The sequence below is a fragment of the Lonchura striata genome, chromosome 8, assembly GCF_050655825.1.
Source record: "Lonchura striata isolate lonStrDom1 chromosome 8, ASM5065582v1, whole genome shotgun sequence".
Taxonomy (NCBI): domain Eukaryota; kingdom Metazoa; phylum Chordata; class Aves; order Passeriformes; family Estrildidae; genus Lonchura; species Lonchura striata.
In genome coordinates this window covers 10,774,096-10,793,397 of record NC_140710.1, presented here as the reverse complement: position 1 = coordinate 10,793,397, position 19,302 = coordinate 10,774,096, and the positions used below count along the sequence as shown (strand labels likewise).

At 38.9% G+C, this 19,302-nt stretch overlaps 1 protein-coding gene across 9 annotated transcripts in view; it reads left to right on the top strand.

The window, feature by feature from the left end:
- The window catches only part of ST3GAL3 (ST3 beta-galactoside alpha-2,3-sialyltransferase 3), a 186,110-nt gene that overhangs the window by 35,149 nt on the left and 131,659 nt on the right, over window positions 1-19,302 (top strand). For 5 of the 9 annotated variants that reach the window (XR_014956868.1, XM_085585744.1, XM_085585742.1 and 2 more), the window contains exons 3-4: window positions 13,874-13,921; window positions 15,676-15,831. The exons of 1 other annotated variant lie outside the window; for it this stretch is intronic. Coding sequence is in view for 7 of the 8 variants with exons in the window: in XM_085585744.1 (XP_085441870.1) it covers window positions 13,874-13,921; window positions 15,676-15,831 (204 nt within the window). In the remaining variant the exon portion in view is untranslated. The remainder of the gene's footprint in view (window positions 1-13,873; window positions 13,922-15,675; window positions 15,832-19,302) is intronic. 3 more of the 9 variants (XM_021528189.3, XM_085585746.1, XM_085585747.1) reach the window with 3 other exon arrangements.

The following is a 19,302-nucleotide window of genomic DNA, read 5'->3' as shown; positions in this document are numbered from 1 at the left end:
ATTGTATTTAACTGGCTGCCCTTCTTGTGAAAGCCAGTAGTAAAACCCAGTTTGTTATGGGTAATAATCATGATCTCAGCAGGATTGTTGGATTTTCACACCTGGACTCAAATAGTAGCCATTAGCATTATATTTCATTATACTGGGAATGAAATTCTTTGTAAGTGAGACCTAACCTTGTAGTTATTATATTTACCCTGTGCTCTATTCAGGATAAATTGAGTTCTCACTTTTTTAAGGCATTGTTAAGAATTTTTTGCCTGGCATCATCTTACCAGCAGACAGGAAGGTTTGTCTTTTTTTTTTGCAGTTGATTCCTCTGCATTTAATTTTTTCTGAAGCAGTCTCAATTGAGGGGCAATACTTGCACTAAAATCCTAAGAGCAATACTTATTTAGAACACAAGGGTGTTTCACAGAATCATAAAATAGTTGTAACTAGGAGGCACCCCCATACTACAGATGTGTTTTTTTCCTTAGGTTTAAACAAAATTTCCTGCTTTTCAGTTTGTTCCCATTGCCTGTTGTCCTTTCACTGGGTGCCTCACCTCTGAGCTCATCTCTGCCTTCGTTAATCCTTCCCATCAGGTTATGTTACTGAGATCACCCTGAGCCTTCTGTGCTCAAGGCTGAGCGATCTCAGCTCTCTCAGCCTCCCCTCATGGCAGATGCTCCAATCCTTTAATCATCTTAACTTGCTGGACTTGTTCCAGTGTGTCTCTCTAGAGGGGAGCCCAGCAGTGCCCCAGCCCTGCAGCAGAGCCCCCGTGGTGCTGAGCCAGGCGAAGGGTCCCCCACCGTGGGGCTGTGGGCTGCCTTTGTGACCAGGGCATGCTGCTGGCTGGTTCAGCTGCTCCATCCAGATTCCCAGGTTCTTCTCTGCAAAGCTGTTTTCCAGTAGGTTGGCACTCAGCCTGTAGGGCATAGTTATTCCTCTCCAAGAGCAGGACTTTGCATTTTTCTTTGCTGAACTTCATGAGATCTGCCTGCCCATTTCTCCAGACCTTTTCCATATTTTTTTCTTGGCAGGAGGCCCACATTTTCTCTAGTTTTCTTTTTACTGCTCAGTTGCTTGTGGATGCACTTCTTGTTCCTGACTGTTTTCAGCTCCAGCAGGATTGACATTCCCAAGTCTGTCTTTGTGAACTAGGGCAGTGTCTCTGCATTTGTCCCTGCTCACCTGACCCCACTCCCACCTCTTGTGTGCATTCTTTTTATATCTGAGAATTGTCAAAAGCTCCCTGTTGATCCATGTAGGTCTCCTGATACCATTGCTTGATTTTCTGCACATTAGCTCTATGATTCTTGAACATGGTGGAGGTCATTCTTCAAAGTGAGCAAACTCTCCTGCACCAATCTTCTCCCAAGGCCCAAATCCTGTGGGTTTTTCTGAAGCTGGTCCCTGAATTCTGCTCTTGTGAAGCCCAGACTTATGATCCTGCAACATTTATTGTTTTCTTTGCCTTGGTTCAGGTTTAAGGTGCCTGGCAACTTCCCTGGCTTTAGTGTCAGCAGTCTGCATTTATTGGAGGTGGCCAGGTCAGTGTTTTAATCAGAACTAGTATTTCAGTATCAGATATTCATACTTTGAGTGAATCAGACAGACCAGGTGTGGATATGTGCTAAGCGTTCCTGTAGAAGGCTGGTATGTTTTTGGGTTTTTTTAATGTTCTTGACTTATATTTACTGATCCATCTGTTCCTTATGTGTGTTGGTCTCATGTGCCAGTGCTGGTACTGATACCATTAATGTTTCCCATTCCAATTGCTGGTCACAGATTTACCTTAGAAAAAAAATTCCATGTAGTTAGATGCCATTAAAATGACTCATTTTCTAGACCCTTTCTCATTCCCTTAATGGGGCTTAAATTTGCACAGTCTGCTGTACCCTGGATTGTTCTGACATCATGGTATAACTCAAAGAATTTCTTCCTGCTAAACCTGCCCTATCCCACACATATCCGTAAAAGAAAAAACTACACAACTAGCCTAGAAATTATATAGGCTGTTCTGTTTGTTACAGCTCCAAAATCTCCTCAATATCTATGTGATCATTTATAAGTTTAATGTACCACGGGTATGGCCAAGGTATGATGGGATTCTGGCAAGTGATCTATCTGCTTTTTCAGGAGTGGTTTTCTCAGTGGAATTTATCCAATGCCTTTCCTCAAGTTCTGCATCTTCTCCCAACACCCCATTATCTGTAAACCGTGGCTCCAGTTACCTGTAAGCAGTGGCTCTACCAGATGATTTTAAAGGAGAGTGGATACACAGTTCTAAAATGCTATACCTCAGACAGATCCTAGTTAGTATCAAGTACCCTGGTTATGACAGATGGTGAAATGCTGGCAAAAGTGCTTGCAAAGTGATTTGGGAAGGCTCTGCTTGCTGTCATTCACTACTGCCAAATTAGCTTAATTAAAACCAGCTGTGGGAAAGTGCTCTGCTGCAACTGATAACTTTGTTTCCTTCTCTGAAGTCTTGTGGGCCTGGGGCTGGTGATAACGAGTGCTCGGATGCAGTGAGGATCTTAAAGTGGTTGCAGTACTCTTACATATGTGCAATTTTGAAATTGGCCCTAAATCCTGCTTTTGGCTTGCATTTCTCCATATGGAGTCCTTGGCCTTGCGATGCTGAGGTTTGTGTATCGCCTTGAATAGCACCTACTGTGGTTAGTGTTGCCATTTCTTGATTCGGTTTGGGAGAGTTGGTGGGCATGTTTGTTTTAGTATGGTTTAAAAGGAATGTCAAGGTTATCCAGCCTGAGAAAGTCACTCTTTTATTACAGTTTAAAAACCTTATAAAACCTAAGAACCTCTTCCTCTACAACCAGTCCCTGACTTTAAAACCCAACAGCTTAAGCCATTCAACACAGCTTGCCTTTTCCGAGTGACCAGCAGTCCTTTGTGTTTTGTGAACTGCTGTCTCAGGCTTCTGCAATATTCTTTATTTGTAGAATGCCCTACTCATTGCTATCTCACTTCCCTTAATCCTCTCCTCTCTTTCCCTATCATCTGCTCAGTTGTGCAGGCAATTTCCTAGTCAAATTTAGGGCCAAAAAGTTGCCAACATTGATGACTTGTCACAAACCAAGAAAAGGCCTTTTTCTATTTCTGAGTTGATCCCACACCTGCCAACATCAAGCTGTTGGGTTTTTTTGCTAGTCAAATAAACTTGTGTTAGATGAGGCAGCTGTTTTAGAATAAGGTTAGTAAAATGACTGTTGCCTTTTATAAGGAGTTCCACTAGTGGAGTAATCCAGAATTGGTAAAAGTCTAAAATTTGTGAATCCCAGTGAGCCTGTGAAATCCTGGCTGGAAGCATACTTCAGCAGGTGGCTGGAAATGCTAATAAGAAATGGAGTCTGTTGTGGAGCGCTGTGGAAGTTTTGTCTTTCTGAGATTACAGTAGATTTTCTTTGTGGAAATTGACTTAGAAAGGGAGTTGTTCTTGGCATCTCTCAATTTCTGAAGTTTCAACTTTTAATGAAGTAGAGTTGGCAGTTTCACAGGATCTTCAACACCAACAAAAAAATGATGCTTCAGTGATGCTGCTATACTGGATGCTGGATTACTGTTCTCAAGGAAGTCTATCCCTTGTCTTGATATTTTCAATAAAGTAGTCCATTGATGTGGATTTTTTTTTTTTTTTTTATTTTTTTTTTTTTTTCTGGTTTTGGGGTGGGCTTTCATGTTTTGTTTTCTAGAGGCATTTTAATTGTAAAGATGCAAGAGACTGTGGATTTCCTGAATAGTCTCACCAAATACATTTGGATGTAGTGTAGTTCTCTGCAGTTCTCTGGTATTTTACTGCCTATTCCAGTTTTGCACACAAGCTTTGTGTCACTGTAACCTTCACTCTGCTGAGGATCTTTTTGATAGAATTTATCAATGATCAATAAAAATTCTTGTAGCTGGAGGTGAGACTGGCATTTTTTTTTTATGTCCTTTTACCACTTAGAAGAGTGGCTGCTGACTTTTAGTCACTGCTGCCTTGGAAACTACCCTATGAGTTTTTTCTTTTTTTAGACAGGCTGAAACACTTCAGGGAGGTGCTCAGCAGTTTAATTCCATTGATCCTAGACTGCAACCAATGTTTCTTCTTACTTAACCTTCTGGGTGCCTTGGAATTATTTTAATGCTTTATTTGGTTGGTTGCCTTTTTTTTCCTCTCACTGGCTTCTTTCTCTGCCAAGTGCTAATTTAAAGGGATTCATTGTATTTTTCTATGTGGTGTGATAGGAGGAACACTTTTCTTTAGATTGTCTCCAGCTGTATTTGTCCAGGGGCTGAGTGGTGTATGTGGTGATCAACTTCCACTCCTGCAGCTGCTATTTCAATAAGATTTTCATTGTCCTGCAATTTCAGCACATAGAAATGAGGCACTACTGACAGTGTGTAGTGCATCCCTGGGTTATTTTTCTTATGCTTTGATGAACTCTTTTTTAAAAAATTAAAATCAAACATTTGTGTAAAAGAAAATAATAGGAAATGAGAATATATGTACTGTTCTGTAACTGTGGTTCTTGTTTTGGAGTTTTTTTTTTCCTCTGAGTATGGGTGCTTTCATAGTCAAGCAGATATTCTGGGAACACCTTTATTTCAGATTTGCTCATGTCAGTGTTTGGTTTAGGATGTGAAAGTTTTTGTGTAGACATGCCCTTTGTAGACCAGTTAGTGTATCAGTAAGTAAATTGCTCCTCAAGCCAGTCAGCTTGGGAAGAATTTATGCTCCATATCTCCGAGTATGTCTGCTACCTATAAAATCACATACTGTGTAGGATCTCTCAAATCAAAATTTTCATTTGTAAGTCTCAGCATGTTTTGGAAACTTAGTAAGTTTTAGGACTTGATGGGCCAGAAATCTCTTCAAATTTTGGAATCAGTTGTGGCAATGCTGTTAAAAGTTAAACAAATTCCCACAAACTTTCCCATGGCCCCAAACTACAAAATACATGAGTGAAAAATGGATCCAGCAGACTTTCTGTTCAACATCACCTTTCATGTTAATAAATGATCTAGGTCCTTGCTATGCAAAATAAATTCTAGTGTGGTCATTTTCTAGACAAGATGCCTCTAAAAAACTTGTATTCAGGAGATATTTTAGGTTTCATACCTCATACCTTACTCCTTCCTGTGATTTGTTTGTGCTCCAGGCAGAGACAGGAGAGATGACAAATCTCACTGTAAAAAGTCTACATAGGACCTTGTTGGCAGTTATTGTGGTAGTTGGGCCAGATATTGTGTGCTTTAAAGTTTTGGGAAGCTTTTGACCACTGGCTAAAAATCATAAGTTGTAGATCATTTTCAAACAAACTCAAGAATGTGAATTTCCTGATGGAAGTATTTGTACTTCTGCTTTTGAGAAAGGAAGGGTTCCTGAGAGTTAGTTTGGAAAACAAGGTGGTTTTTGCATGTGAGGGAAAGGGAGGAAAAAATAGTTGAGTGGCTCAGTAGGCATAAAACCAAGACCAGTCTATTATAATAGTTGTCCTGATTATCATTAATTGTGTGTAAATATCTTTATGTAAACCAGAAAATAGTGTACATCAGCCTTTCAGAGTTCTCTGACAGTTGTGTGAGTATATGTAAATTTGAGACACAAACTGTATTTTATTAAGGTAAAGGCCCATGTCCTTGTTTAGAAAAAATGCTGCAAGACTAAAGCAATTTATTTCAGATTATAAATGCTTTGTGTTTTATAGTATCTAGGCTAACAATATATGGGGTTTTTTTGCAATATGAAAATACAGAATTAATTTTCTCTGTGCTATGTAATTCTCCAACTGCCAGTACCTATTTTCTGTCTTGCAACATAGATTGTTATCTTCAAAGAGAGAAATTGTACTGTTTTGTAATTTATTGCATGTTCTTCTATGGAATTTGGGAGTATGACTGATTTTGTTCTACAATAGTAATTGAAACCAAAATATGAGGTTTGTCTTAGGAGGTCATGAGCTCCTTAAAATACTGAGAATCTGTTTGGGATTAGCTATAAAGGATTTCTCATTGTCAAGAAAATAACTTCTTGGATACCAGCCTTATTGGTAGAGTTTGGCCTGGGTGTTTTTTTGACTTTATGGTAGTTCTGAACCTTCTCTGGAGTTGTGCCCCTCAAAGCCAAGTATAACTTCATTGAATGCCTGCAGCACTTTGATCTCACCTTGTCCTTTTTCTCTGGAACTGCCCACCTCCCTTCTGGAAAGTGCAAGGTAAGGAGCAGGTGCTGTTGGCCTTCCCCTGGGACAGGGAGCTGTGATGGACACGGAGGAGCTGCCTGTCCCTGATGCTCAGTGAAGCACCGTGTTGATCATGGCTCTGCAAAGTTATGTAGTAGATCCAAATAAATACTGATCTTATGAGCAAAACATACCAGCCCTTCCTGCCACCAAACAGTTATTTGGGCACTGCTGGAGACAATAGCAATGTAATGTCCTTCTGGAGCATTTGCCAGCTGGCGCAGGATACCACATCTTTTCATTCCATTCATTCATTGCAGAATAAAGAAGATTGCCATGCTCAAACCATTTTAAAACTACATCTGTTCAGAACATGATTGTTTTTTCTTGTTCAGTTAGTTTACCACTTCATAACAAATGTCCGGATGAAAAAGGAGCAATGCACAAAACAAGTGTAAAAAGGTTGGTTAGGTTCCATGAAATTCATAAAAATTGCCTAAAGAAATGTTACTACGTCCCTCAAGTTCAGTATCACTAAGAGAGCTGTATTTTCAATTAAGTGACAGGAAATTGAGAGGTGATAGAGAATGACTTTTCTGTTTACAGTGTAACCACTAGACCTTGATGCCACATTAAATTCTCCAGACAAGTGATAATACTTTGCTATATCCATTCTTAGCTTTCAAGCCTTTTATCCAAGGGTCTTTGGAAAAAATCAGATTGTTTATTTTTATGGATGAGAAATAATTTAATCAAAGGACTTGTTCAGGGCTGCATGGGTTATGGCAAAATTACCCCAGTTGGCTGTGGCTTAGTTTGCAGAGACTCAGAGCCAGCTGTGCCTGCCCTCCCTGCAGCAGAGCTTGTGCTGAGCCTCAGTGCTCTGTGTCAAGTTTCCCAGTGTCCAGGCTGTAGCACAAAAGGACCTCATGTGCAGAGTGGATGGCCAAGGAATTTGAGTTCAGATCTAAGTCAGCTGTCAATAAAATAGGTATTTTGGGTCAGCCTCAAAAGTAGAGAGAGAACCTATTGACCTTCCTCAGCACTGTGTGCTTTGTAAATGGGCATTATATTTAAAGAGATAGTGGCTAGAGCAATAATGCAGAAACTTTAATTTGTACAGTGCATAAGTGAATTACTGTTAAGAATTAAATATTTCCATTATTATGATGTCGCTCAATGATGTGTGTTCTCAAATGAGGATGAATCTTCCCTCATTGGTACGTTACATGAAACAAGCATTGTCATGATCCCACATTGCTGTACCAAAATAAGTATAGCCAGGTGGCACACAGGACAGGCATTCAAATTTAGTGCAGCCTTTTTTTAAGACAATTTATTAAACCCAGAGTTTATTGGAAATGTTCTTTACAATCAGATGTTTCCTGTTGCTGAAGAGGTGTCCTGTTGCTGAGTGACTTTTCTCTTCCCATAAAGTTTTGAACTTTGAACTGGGTCACCTATCAGCTGTGGACAGCACTGGACTGAAATTCTGCATGTGTTTTGCTTGCCAAAACTTGCAGCCCCTCTATTTGCTGCTATTAGCTTTCTAATCTGTGCTTAGGAAGTGTGCCTGTACTCTGTATGTGTCTTTATATGTAATTTCTCATCTTAGATATTGAAAATGTTAGAACTATGCTGCTCAAACAATACACTTGAGATCTAACTCCTTGTGGTGTCTAAACATAGGAGCAGTACTAATTGCTTTTGACAGAGTATGTGTATAGGAGCTGAGATTATCAGTGAGAGTGGTATTACATGTGTTTCCTTTGACCTTCACTGATGCTGTGTGAAGTGGAGCTTAGGTGATGTCTTATAATTAGTGCCTTGAGTTTTAGACTATGAATATGAGTCATTTGGAACATCCTTGAACTGTGGTACAGAAGATGTTATTGTAGTGACCAGTGCCCTTAACACAGAGCCATTTCACTGTGTTCAGAAAAGAAGGTGTTAAGTAGGAAAATCCCTGGCACTATGGAAGAAAGAGCTTAGTAAAGCAAAATAGACCAAGCTGGGGGAACGGGGAGCCCAACATTAATGCAAAAGTAGGATACTTAATAAGTTAGTAGGATAGCACTTGTCATTAAACTGAGTAAATTACTTAGCCCTTCCCTAAATCTATCTTAAGCACGCAAAACAATGTGTTAGGAAGTAAAGGTTGCCCTGTCAAGGAATTTTTAGGTGCAGACAGTTATGTTTTACTGAATCTGAGGAAGAATATTCATACTTTAGATATTTAAGTGAGATCTCTAACACAGAACTGAAATTATTCAGTTCCTTTCGGTTCTTTGGATATAGGAATTATTCAGTATGTTGCATAGTCATTATAAGAGAGGGTCTTATTCAAAATATTTTTTCTTTAGGGCAAGAGATGGTCTAAGATCTTGCCAAGTGAATCCTGACAGTAGAATGTGTTTGAGAGTGCTTTTGCGCACTTAATTTCCTGACTGGGTGAAACATAAGAATAGCTTATGTTGTTATTGATAACTTTGTCAGCAAGTTATGAAGAGTTTAATGCATTAAATATTCTTTCTCTGGTATGTCTCATTCCAGAATATTGATCTCAAACAGAAAAAATTTGATGTCTATTGGGATGTTTGATCCTATACTTTTCAGTACTCAGCAGAAAAAGGGAGACAGATGAATGACAGACCCTTAAGGGTGTTCTTCTAATTCTGTGATAAAAATGAAGCACCTAATTTTTTTGTTTTCATTCTGACTCTGAATAAAAATTTTGTTGGGTAATATTACTGCAGTTGCCATCCTCAGGCCAGCTGATGGAGCTCTGCAGGATACCTAGTCTCTGATCAAACTCTGGAGGTAGAAATTACATTAGATGTTATTAAATACAGGTTGTAGTTCTGTAGGAATCCATCAGAGTATCTGGAGAACAGGGGTGTATGGAATGAAAGACATTGATTATGCATATAAGAAAGCAATACAGACCTCAGAGCTTGAGCATCTGAATAAGAATGTGCCAAATCACAGCCTTAAGTTTAGATGGGTTCTTGTATTCCCTGTTTGGCTCGGCCTGTAGAGTGTGTTGCTGTAATGGTATGTGATATTGAGGCTGTATTAGGCCTTTATTATTAAACTCTTATAACTCCAGTGGGACTGACAGTTTGTGGTTTCTCAGGACCACTTCCAAAGCAGCACGCAATCATGTTGTTTTTCTTGGGGAAGTTACTTTATTGCTGAAGTCTGGTTTTGCTTGCCTTTATTTATTTATTTATTTTTAAAGCCTAAACAATCCTCTCCCAAAAAATAGATAAGTTATTGGTTCAGCTTCTTTGGTTTCCAATAAGTTGAGGCAAATATCTGTAAATCCTTGCAGGGAGAATCTGTAAAAAAGCAATAAAAAGTTAGTAGAGGGACTTACTATAAAAATCTTAACTGGAATTTTGAAACAGCACTTAGGTAAACATACAGTTTATATGCAGTTCTTGTTTGAATGTGGATTATATTTGCGGTTCTCATTATGTATTGCCACTGCTTGTTTTTTGGTTCACATATTGCATTTTCTTCAATAATGAAATCAAAGTAAGGATAGTATTTGTATTGGAAATGAATCCATGTATTTGCTCCTACATGATTTTAAGAACTTTACACTATTGGGCTTTTAAAAGCTGTTTCCATACATCTCTTCAGTGCACTACCCACATTAAGCATTTATCTATTGATGTGCAGGGAGTGTGAAACTTCAGATGTTTTTCAGCATGGCTTTGTTTGTCTCTTACAATTCTACAGTTTGTTGGTGAGGATCATCACTCATTTGTGAAGACCCAAGTCTTCATTTATTTTTCTGTTCAGAAACTAGAGTACTGGAAAAGATACAGCAGTGTGTTACAAGTAGCAGATGAATACTAATCTGCTGTCCAGAAATGCCCCGAGCTAAGGTGCACAATATATGCAGCAAGAAGGATGATTTAATTTACCCATCTTGGAGACAGGGGAGTGTGGTGCGCAGTTACCCAGGCCCTGAGAAACGTAAGGGGTTAGCAATGCTTGAAGTGCATCCCTTGCCTTGAAATACAATCAGTCCACACACCTGGATGTCTTAGCTGGAGTGTGGTGTAAGTGCTGCAATAAATGTAGTCATCACAGATTTGCTTGCAGGTGAGTTTTTGGGGGTTTGGTTTTTTTTTGGTTTTGTTTTTGCTTTTACTACAAAACAGATCTGTGCAAATCCAGTTATGTTCCTTTGAAGCTACATTTAGCTCTGGGTCTGTATGGAGCATTGTTGGGAATGAGTTTAAATTTGTTCCCAGAGCAGCATTGAGGGTCTTTGAAGAGTCTATCTTCGAGCTCCTTTTTTCTGAATGTAATGGGATCCTTGTGTTGGTTTCACAGCAGTGGAACAGGGTTTCATACAACACTCCTCACACTCCAAAGGGGCTGTGATGGAGTGCATTCAGGTAGCCCTGCACAGGACTGTTTTGTGGGGGATGAGGAAGCAGATTTGTATATTTGGTCCAATTTGTGATGCTCTAACTGGATGGTGGGAGTGAGGGGAAAGTGACCCAGAGCATAGGTGCCAGTGCAACTTGAACCCAAAGTTGACAAAAAGTGACCCAAAGCAACTTTGCAATCTGGCTGGTGAGGTCTCAGCCATCATTATTCCTGGCACTGAATGCCTTCTAAATAGAGTGAGTGCTTGTGCTGTCTTTGCTTCTTCTGATGGGTTGGATAAGATCCAGAATTACATTTGGATTTTGCTATATCTTGTTGTTTTGGTTTTTTTTTTTTCCTTTTCTTTTTTAAGCTGCTAGAGCCACTGAAAAAAAAGATTGTAGTTAACATAAAAACAGATGTAAAAGACTGGCACTGTGGCGTGTGCTGTATATATTGGCAAGTTACTGTGTGTCAGATTTCATGATTTAGGCATAAAGACTGCCCTTCAGTTAAGGCAGGAGAACAAAAATCTAAGCTTATTTATGGAAGTAGGTATCTTAAAAGTTGGGGACTGCTCCTTCAGGCACAAACAGTTCCTGACACCTAAGCAAGGGTGCATGTAAGTGGGTATGTTTTACATTGTGTCTTAATGAGTTTTGAAATATTAAGCCTTTGAAGATTGCCTTTGAAAGGTAGAGCACATTCTGGGACTTGGGGAAAGGCACTGGGTGCAGACAGAGCTGCCACTTTGTCTCAGCAAAAAAGATCCCCTAGAAAGCCAGGAGGATTTTGAACTGAGCGATGACTGAAAGAGATTTGAAAATAGAAGCAAAGAAACTTTTCTCCTTATGTTTGTGGAAGCAGAACTCAGTGTATTTGCAAGTAAATCTGGCTTGCTTCAAAGAAATGTTTATCTCCAACTTCTGACAGAAATAATCTGTAGCTCTGAATTTGGATGTGAGTAGCTTTTGGGGTAGAAGAAAGGTGACATCTCAGCTTTCTTCAGGTTTGTAGTTTTTTCACTTTTGGAGAGCTAATATCAGAAATAAACACAGTGTTTTAATAAAGACCCTTGTTTATGATATTACTTCTGGAGGTTGAGGAAGAGTTGACTATTATACAGGTTATTCACAGTCAATTTGATTAGTTGAAACTAATAGTAGCATGAAGGACTGGTTTGGAAAAGGGAGCTCTTAATCTACTTGTAAATTGCTTTTTTTATATGAGGAAGATAATGTTCTCAGTTAAGGGAATGAAACATTAAACTCTTTTTGTGGGTTGCGATAATGTTAATTTGGTACTTGCAGTGCTTTTCAGCCATTCTTAGATAAGTCCTAATATTTCATGTGCAGTGTTTGAATGCAAAATATATTTCAGAAAAATTAACAGCTTTTAAATTTGGCATTAACTACAAAGCAGTACATTATGTTGATAAAAATATCAACAGTTTTTTAAAAGTAGGACCCCACAGAGATACTTTAAAATTGATGGCAAACGAAGTTAATGCAGTTAAAATGAATTAAACTCCTTGCTATTTAGAATAATATAATGATGTCTGAATTTTATTCCCAAAAGAGGAAATACAGTTGTTAAGTCCAGATGGATTTTTATTTTTGTTGGAGGAAGTTTTGAAACTAGTTATGTCTTCTTTTTGATTTTTTTAAATGTTACTACCATAGTGCTGGATCCAAGACAGCACAGACCTTCTTTTTCTAAATTCTTTTAAAGCCAGTCAAATTAACAGTCCTTTATTAAAACAACGGTGCTTATTTTGAAAATTAACAGTTTCTTATTGCATTTTTAAGAGTTGGAAAATAAGCATCAGAATAATGTAAAATATAGAGAAGACAAGGGCTCAGTCCTAGTGTCAAGATATTTTCAGCTCTAACATGGTAACTGCCTGTGATTGTAGCCTGCCTAAATTTCAAGTGATGCAGCAGGAGGTTAAACTCTTTTCAGCAGGCTAAGTCTTCTCCTGCTTGAGCTTTTTGCCTCGCACTGAGCCATTGCACCTTGGCAGCCTTTGTGGTGCTGCAAAGGATGTGTGATGAGTTGATCACATCTGAAACCTGAGTGACAAAGAGAAATGTCAAAGGATTTATTTACATGAAGATGAAAGGCAGTTCAGCTATTGCTGTGTCGATTTAAAGCTTCTCAGGCCATAAAATTATTAATCCTATTGTGGTGGTTTGTTCTTTTTTGCATTTTGCCCATTGGCAATTTATCTCTAAGTCCTGAGCCCAATTTTGCTCCACTGGTAGGGGAATAGAATTTGGTAGTCTTTCTCCTTCAGTTATGACTTCCATGAAAATAGATGGCAAACCAGGAGGCTTACTACCAAAATAAGTCTTGGTTTGTCTCAAATAAGCATAAAGCTGGGAGAAAGTTCCATTATTGAGCATGATCCCATAATGCAACTCTACTTGGAACAGAATATCAAATTATTACTAATAATTTTGCAAATAGATTCTAGGCTGGAAGAGTCCTATATGAGGAAAGTGTATGACTAATAAAGGGTCTGGATCATGTGGTGAGCTGAGTGCAAGCAGGCACTAAAGGTTTCTATGTGGCCAAATGTCAAGTTGCATATATAAAAACTAGGGCCTTTAAACCACATTTAAGGCAAAGGGTGCCCCATCATATTAAACAGTGACTAAAAGTGTTAGGTACTAACTAGTGAGCAAGAGTTGCCACTTCAGTCATGGATAAAATAATTGTTGTGATTCCCAGAAAGAAAAATAAAAGGGTTTCAAATAGAGAGGTTATATTTTCTTGATGCTTGGCACATGTGCTGCATATAGTGCAAAGGTGAAAAGATATTGATGAATTGAAATGCACTGAGTTGGAAGCCACTACTGTGAGTAAAGATGTGGGAAACATGGTGAGCATGGAGTACAAGGAACACAAAGTGCTTGGCTTAACAAACTGTTTCAGGGAAGAACTGATTGTAACAGGTGAATCTCCTAAGTGGGGATAAAATATTAGGAATATATCTGATAAGAAAAAAACTCTTTAGGCCAGCAAAGCATGTTATAATTCAGTTGACCAAACTTATTAGACATAAAATGAAATTCTTTTCAATGACTTGTGGCTACTTCATTGGTTAACAGCACTGTGATTTATTGCATACTCCATTGTTCTACCTCTGGTAGGTGCCTGTTGTTTTGTCTGGTTGGTGAAGAAGCTGTTTTGCTTCCTGGCAGAAGGGAGCATAAGGAATTGCTTAAGCAAAATAACAAAGAATGTTACAGCAAGAAATGCTGCTGAAAGAAAGGGGAAAATGAACTTGTACTCTTGTGTTACAGATTCAGTGGTTCTTTCCTTTGACTCCGTTGGACATACAATAGGCTCAGGTACAACATTGCCTTCTTCTCTATCTCCCACCTCATGACAAGGCTTCTACTTAATTGGACATGGTAGCCATGTTGGGAGGCACTGAGTCAGACTTCTGTGGGAATCAGCCATCTAGCCAAAGGGTAAATAGCTCCTTTCCCAAGTGCAAAGGGAGTTTTAAGAGCCTTAGTACAACACAAGGATTAACCTTCGGGACTCTTCCCTTACCCAGCGAGGAAACGACGTGGACACATGTTGATGATGCAGTTTGTCCTCCTTTTCTCATGTGAAAGGCACTAAGATGATGTCACCTACCAGCTGAAGAAAAACTATTTCATGCTACTAGGATAGTTTCCCAGCTAAACAAACAGTTGAGTTATTTGAGGAAAGACATTAGGAATGCTTCCAGGAAAGAGAAGATGAAAGTGTCCTAATGAAAGTGTCCTAAAACCCAATAGGGTTGGAAACTTTTTTTTTTGGGTGGAGATTGAACCCAGGGCAAATCCTTCCCAATCTCATTGTGTTTGGAACCTAAGCATGACATACAATTAATTTGGACCAGAAATCAAAAAATTCTTTTGTGCTGGGGGCACTTCACAGGATCAGTAACTCTCCATTTGGCTGTGTGTAATGTGCAAGCTACAGCCAAGGCAAACCATAGTAAGCATGATACTTAATGAAATTCAGTTTACAATATGTATATAATGATATATGAAGTACGAGGGGAAGTTAAGAATTGCTCTTATATCTTTAAACACCTTAACACTTAAGGATAGGGGTATTTATTGTTTTCCACAAAATGCAAAACCTTTGCTTGGATTATTTTTTTTTTGTTTGTTTTATCATGCTTGCCAGCCTTTCCTCTTAGGTTTATAGGGGGAACATGCTGCCTTCCAACATAGCACCTGTCTTCTGCCTGCACACTTTGAAAGAGAGCCTGCTGCCTGACACTAACATCGACACTTGAACACACATCTGATTTACTAACCCCTGAACTAGTGGTAGTAACTTTGTTTAAAACACTTCAAAAATTTTATACTCTCCCTGTATCTCTTCTAAAACTTATATCTGGAAACAGATCTATTCTTAGTGCATGATCTGATGTGAGAGTATCTCTAGTGTGCCAAATGGATATGTTTTTGTGTGTATGGGGGGAAGAAACCCTCTATTAATTCTCTCTTACTAATTATTGTGTCATAACTGAAGTGTGTTGTTGTCTGTCTCCTGTATTGGGTGGTTGTCTCTTCAGTCTGCAGAAGTAGGGAGGAAGTTACATAGGTTTGAGATACCTTTGCTTGAATTTTAACCACAGCTTTTGTGTCTATGGAGTTAACCATAAATGTTTCCACCAATAGGAGAGTAAACTTAGTGATGAAAACCAGTTCAACTGCTCTGTGTCTTTTGGAGTTCTGTTAATATGGAGGGTGGGAGACAGGCTCATGTGAGCCATTGGACTGCCTTGGTCTGTTTTAAAAGAATTGGTCTTTATTCTGCTTGCATTTTACAACTCAAGCTTGGATTGGTTAGGAATTGAGACAGTAAGACTTGATCTTTTGTAAACCCTTTCACTGCAAAAAGACTGACTTCATTAAAGAAACATAAAGAAAACTCATATATTTGAGAAGGGAGGCTCAGAAATATCCAAGAAAGCTGTACATTTATTGTTCTTGTGTTTAGTACTTTGCACTTACTGTGCTGCAAACTTCACCTTGCTCTGAACTGGTATGTGTAATAAGATGTCAAGATGTGTGATATCTGTCCAACTGAGGGATAGCTTTCCTTGTTGAACAGGAAGGAGAGAAAGAAAAACTGTGGCTATTGTGCTTCCGCTGTCCATCCCATCTCACCTTGCTGCAGACCCAGGAAAAGACAGAGCCCAGAAAGAACCCACAGAACCCATGGCAGCTCCAGGCCCAGCCATTCCCAGTAGGTGATGTTTCAGCTCAAGTTATATGCTTTGAAACAGAAAATTACATATACCTTTCTCGTTATTAGTCAAAACCAGCTGAGAATAATAGTCTCCCTGTTAAGATTTCATGGTGCTTAAAATTGGTACTTATATTTGCATACTAAATGGCTTAAAAGTGGTTTTTAGTGCCATGTGAAGGGCAATGTCTTGTTGCAGCTTCTGTATCATACTTGAATTGAGTGTTTGTCCTTATCTTGGCTTTCCCCTTAACTTTGTCCCACATGCAAGTCTGTTTTCAGAAATGCTGGAAATCTGTCCTTATTCAACTCAGATTAATGACACTGTGTAGGTTTTTCTGGATAATCTTTCTGAACTGAGTGTTCAGAAGCTCATCTGGCTATGGTGCTTTAAAGCTATGGAGCTTCATAGGAGATTATTGGGTAGAGGGCATGCCAAATGTGTTTTAAGTGAGGCTGAACCATGAGGTTCATGCTGAGGTCCAGCCTTCACAAGTCCAGATGTTTTTGTAATTCTCTTCATGGCTGTCTCTTCCCTTAAAAGATAAAGCTTGAGCAGCTGAGATAAGTGTTTGATGTTATGTCTTGGCCAGTGTTTCAGCTGAAAGCATTTCAGAAAGAAGGGGTGTCATGCTCTGAAGTTGGGGAAACAATCAGGTTGCAGGGTGTTTGAGGAGACCTAGGTTTCATTCACTTGCCATAGGCAGCTAGTGCTCCTTTTAGTTTTGTCTTTCCTCTCTAGTTGCTTTGTTTTACTTTGTTGCTACCAAATCAAACATTGGACCTTGAAAGTTAGATTTATACCCCTGCTATTTTTGTTCAAGACTTTTTCCTACCTCCTGTGTATGACAGCAAGCTAAATTTTTCTTCTCTAAGCCTTGGATAGGAGTGCACTGGATGTGCAAGTTTCCCAGATGCTACTGTGCTTGCTGAAAATACTGAATGCTTTTGGACTGTAGGCTTATGCTCTTGTTAGACACATTTGATTGCAGCACTGACCGCTGATTCATAGCAGATATTCTCATTTGCAGGCTTAAAAGGTTCTAGTTCCATCATTACAAGAAACCAAGTGTAATCTAGGTCTTGCTCAAATTGTTTGCATGTATTAACTCTTCTGGGTTTCCAGACTTTGGTTTACAGTAGCTATCTGCTGCAGCTCATGTGCTTGCAAAAACCCACATGCAAAATCATGCTTCCAAATGCTGAGTTCACACTTACAGTGGAGTAATAATTTGAGAATTTAAATCTGTGCTTATTTTGGAGTTTGCTGTTAGTGATTCCTTAAGTTAAAGTCCCATAACCATTTTGGGAAAAGCTGTGAGAACTATGAAGGAAACTTGCTCTGTTTCATTTAGCTGCTGGAGATGCTCAGATAACCATTTTTTGAAGGATAAGAATAACCCTGTGTCTGTCCTCCAGAGTGAATTTGGTGACTATGTTTTGGATGGAGAGTGGTATGGATGGAGGCCAGGAATAGAAATGCAACTGAATGAAGTATCAAATGAGTAGAGTAGTGATAGATTTCTAGCATAAGACAGAAACATTGACTTGCAGAAGCTTCCTTGCTGTTTATTTGATTTCTCAATGATACTCTGATAATACAAATGTCTGCAGTTGCAAACTCTGATATTTCCTGGATTTTCAGGTGAGTTGTAATTAACTTTAGGTGTTTTTGGTTTCAGGAAAGCAACTTTAATGTTTGGAGCTGATGTGGTTCTAGTGTGTTGGGGTTTTTCAACCAAATTGCATTTCTGTCTCAGCACTATGTGATAATGATGTGAAAGGATATATGAACTTACTATGCTGTATATTTCTTCATTCCTGTAATGTGGAAAGAAACAAAGGGAAAACACATGTATTTTCTCTTCTGGTTTAAGTGGCTTTTTTCTGGAGAAATGCTTTTTCCTTTTCATTTTTGATTAATGAAGTTCTACTTCATTCTTTATTTTTCTGAGTGTAGACTGTGGGAGCTGCTTGAGTCTTTGCCAGCGACTGTCATGGAGCAGTTTCATAGTCCTTATGTGACTTTGCCAGCATGTTCAGTATCATAATCTGTCTTCTTATTAATGCTCTATTCTTCCAGTTGAAAATACAGCTGTGAATGATTTGAGGTGCAAATGTCAAGAAGTAGCTTAATGAATGATTCAAATTAAAAGTATTTCAATGGAATTTTTCTCTCTCATGTGACATCTCTGCATCAAATCAGCACATCTTGTAAGTCATTAAAAGCCAGTATAGATTACTGCTTTGTTAATATTGTTCTTGACTTTTATTAGGAAATATGATAAAATGTATAGAATAAAGAGTATGCTGGGAGACTCAGTAGGGCAGCATTAACTCCATTTGCCAAGTGGACTCATGGCAGTAATGGAACAACTGTTTAGCAAAGGCTTTAAACAGATGACTTCCTGAAAAAAGTGAAGGGGCACATGCAGATCAAAGGAGGAAATTTTTCATCTTCTTATTGGAGTCTTTCCTAAATTCTGCTTAAAGCAGTCAGTTATTGCTTTTCTACCATTGGAGGTTGCTGTAGTTTTATTAGGATGTGTAGGTGTAGATTGGTGATGTAAGCTTCTGGTACTGGGCTGCAAGTGCTGAGCACTTGGCTTTACAGGTGTCACTTCTGCTCCTTCTGTGATTGTTACAGAGCAGGGAAAGGCACCAGGGACTGGGCTTTGTCTTACCAGTTTTCTTGGTGTTTTCCTTGATGTCACTTGGCAACCTGGAGAAAAAGGCTGGTAAACGCATATGCAAAAGTGTGAGTGGGGGTGAGGGGGAAACTGAAAGGCAGACCTGCATGCAGTCCATGCAGGGCTGTGCTGAGAAGCTTGGGTGGCCTCAGCTTTACCACTCCTGAACTTGCCTTCACAGTCTTTTTTATTCCCTGGTTATTTAAAGAGAAGATAATGTTTTCATCTGTAAATTCCATCACTGAAGAGGTTAAGGTGAAAATCCTAAGGAAAGGGTGCAACATTAAGTCTTTGTTTATCCATTACTTTGATTATTGCTCAGTAGTCCTGACTGCTATTTTTTTAACTTTGGAATAAAAGCTTTCTTTTGTCCTTTTCAGCTGATCCATTTAACATGACTTTTTTTCATTAATTCTTTCTTGTCTCTTGAGTTCTAGCAGAACTATTTACATTGTTGAACTTTTATAACTGTCCATATGTGTTTTCTTAGTCCAAGGTGAATGTGATATGTTTGGCCTTCTTTATTGCAGAATAAGTTATCTTACTTGTGACCTTTGCTGCAGATGTAGAACTTGCATGTGAATAGTGACCAGGGCTTGGCTCAATTGGATCCTCAATTCTGCAGAGACCAAACTGCACTGGACAGGATGAAATGTATCAGGGTGGTCTGAGCATCCTTGATAGGACTTCTGTCTCTTGAGAATTATATGGATTTCTTTGACAAACACAAACATTTTGAATAAAATAGTGAAATTGAATCTTGTGCCTTCCCTCCTGTACTTGCA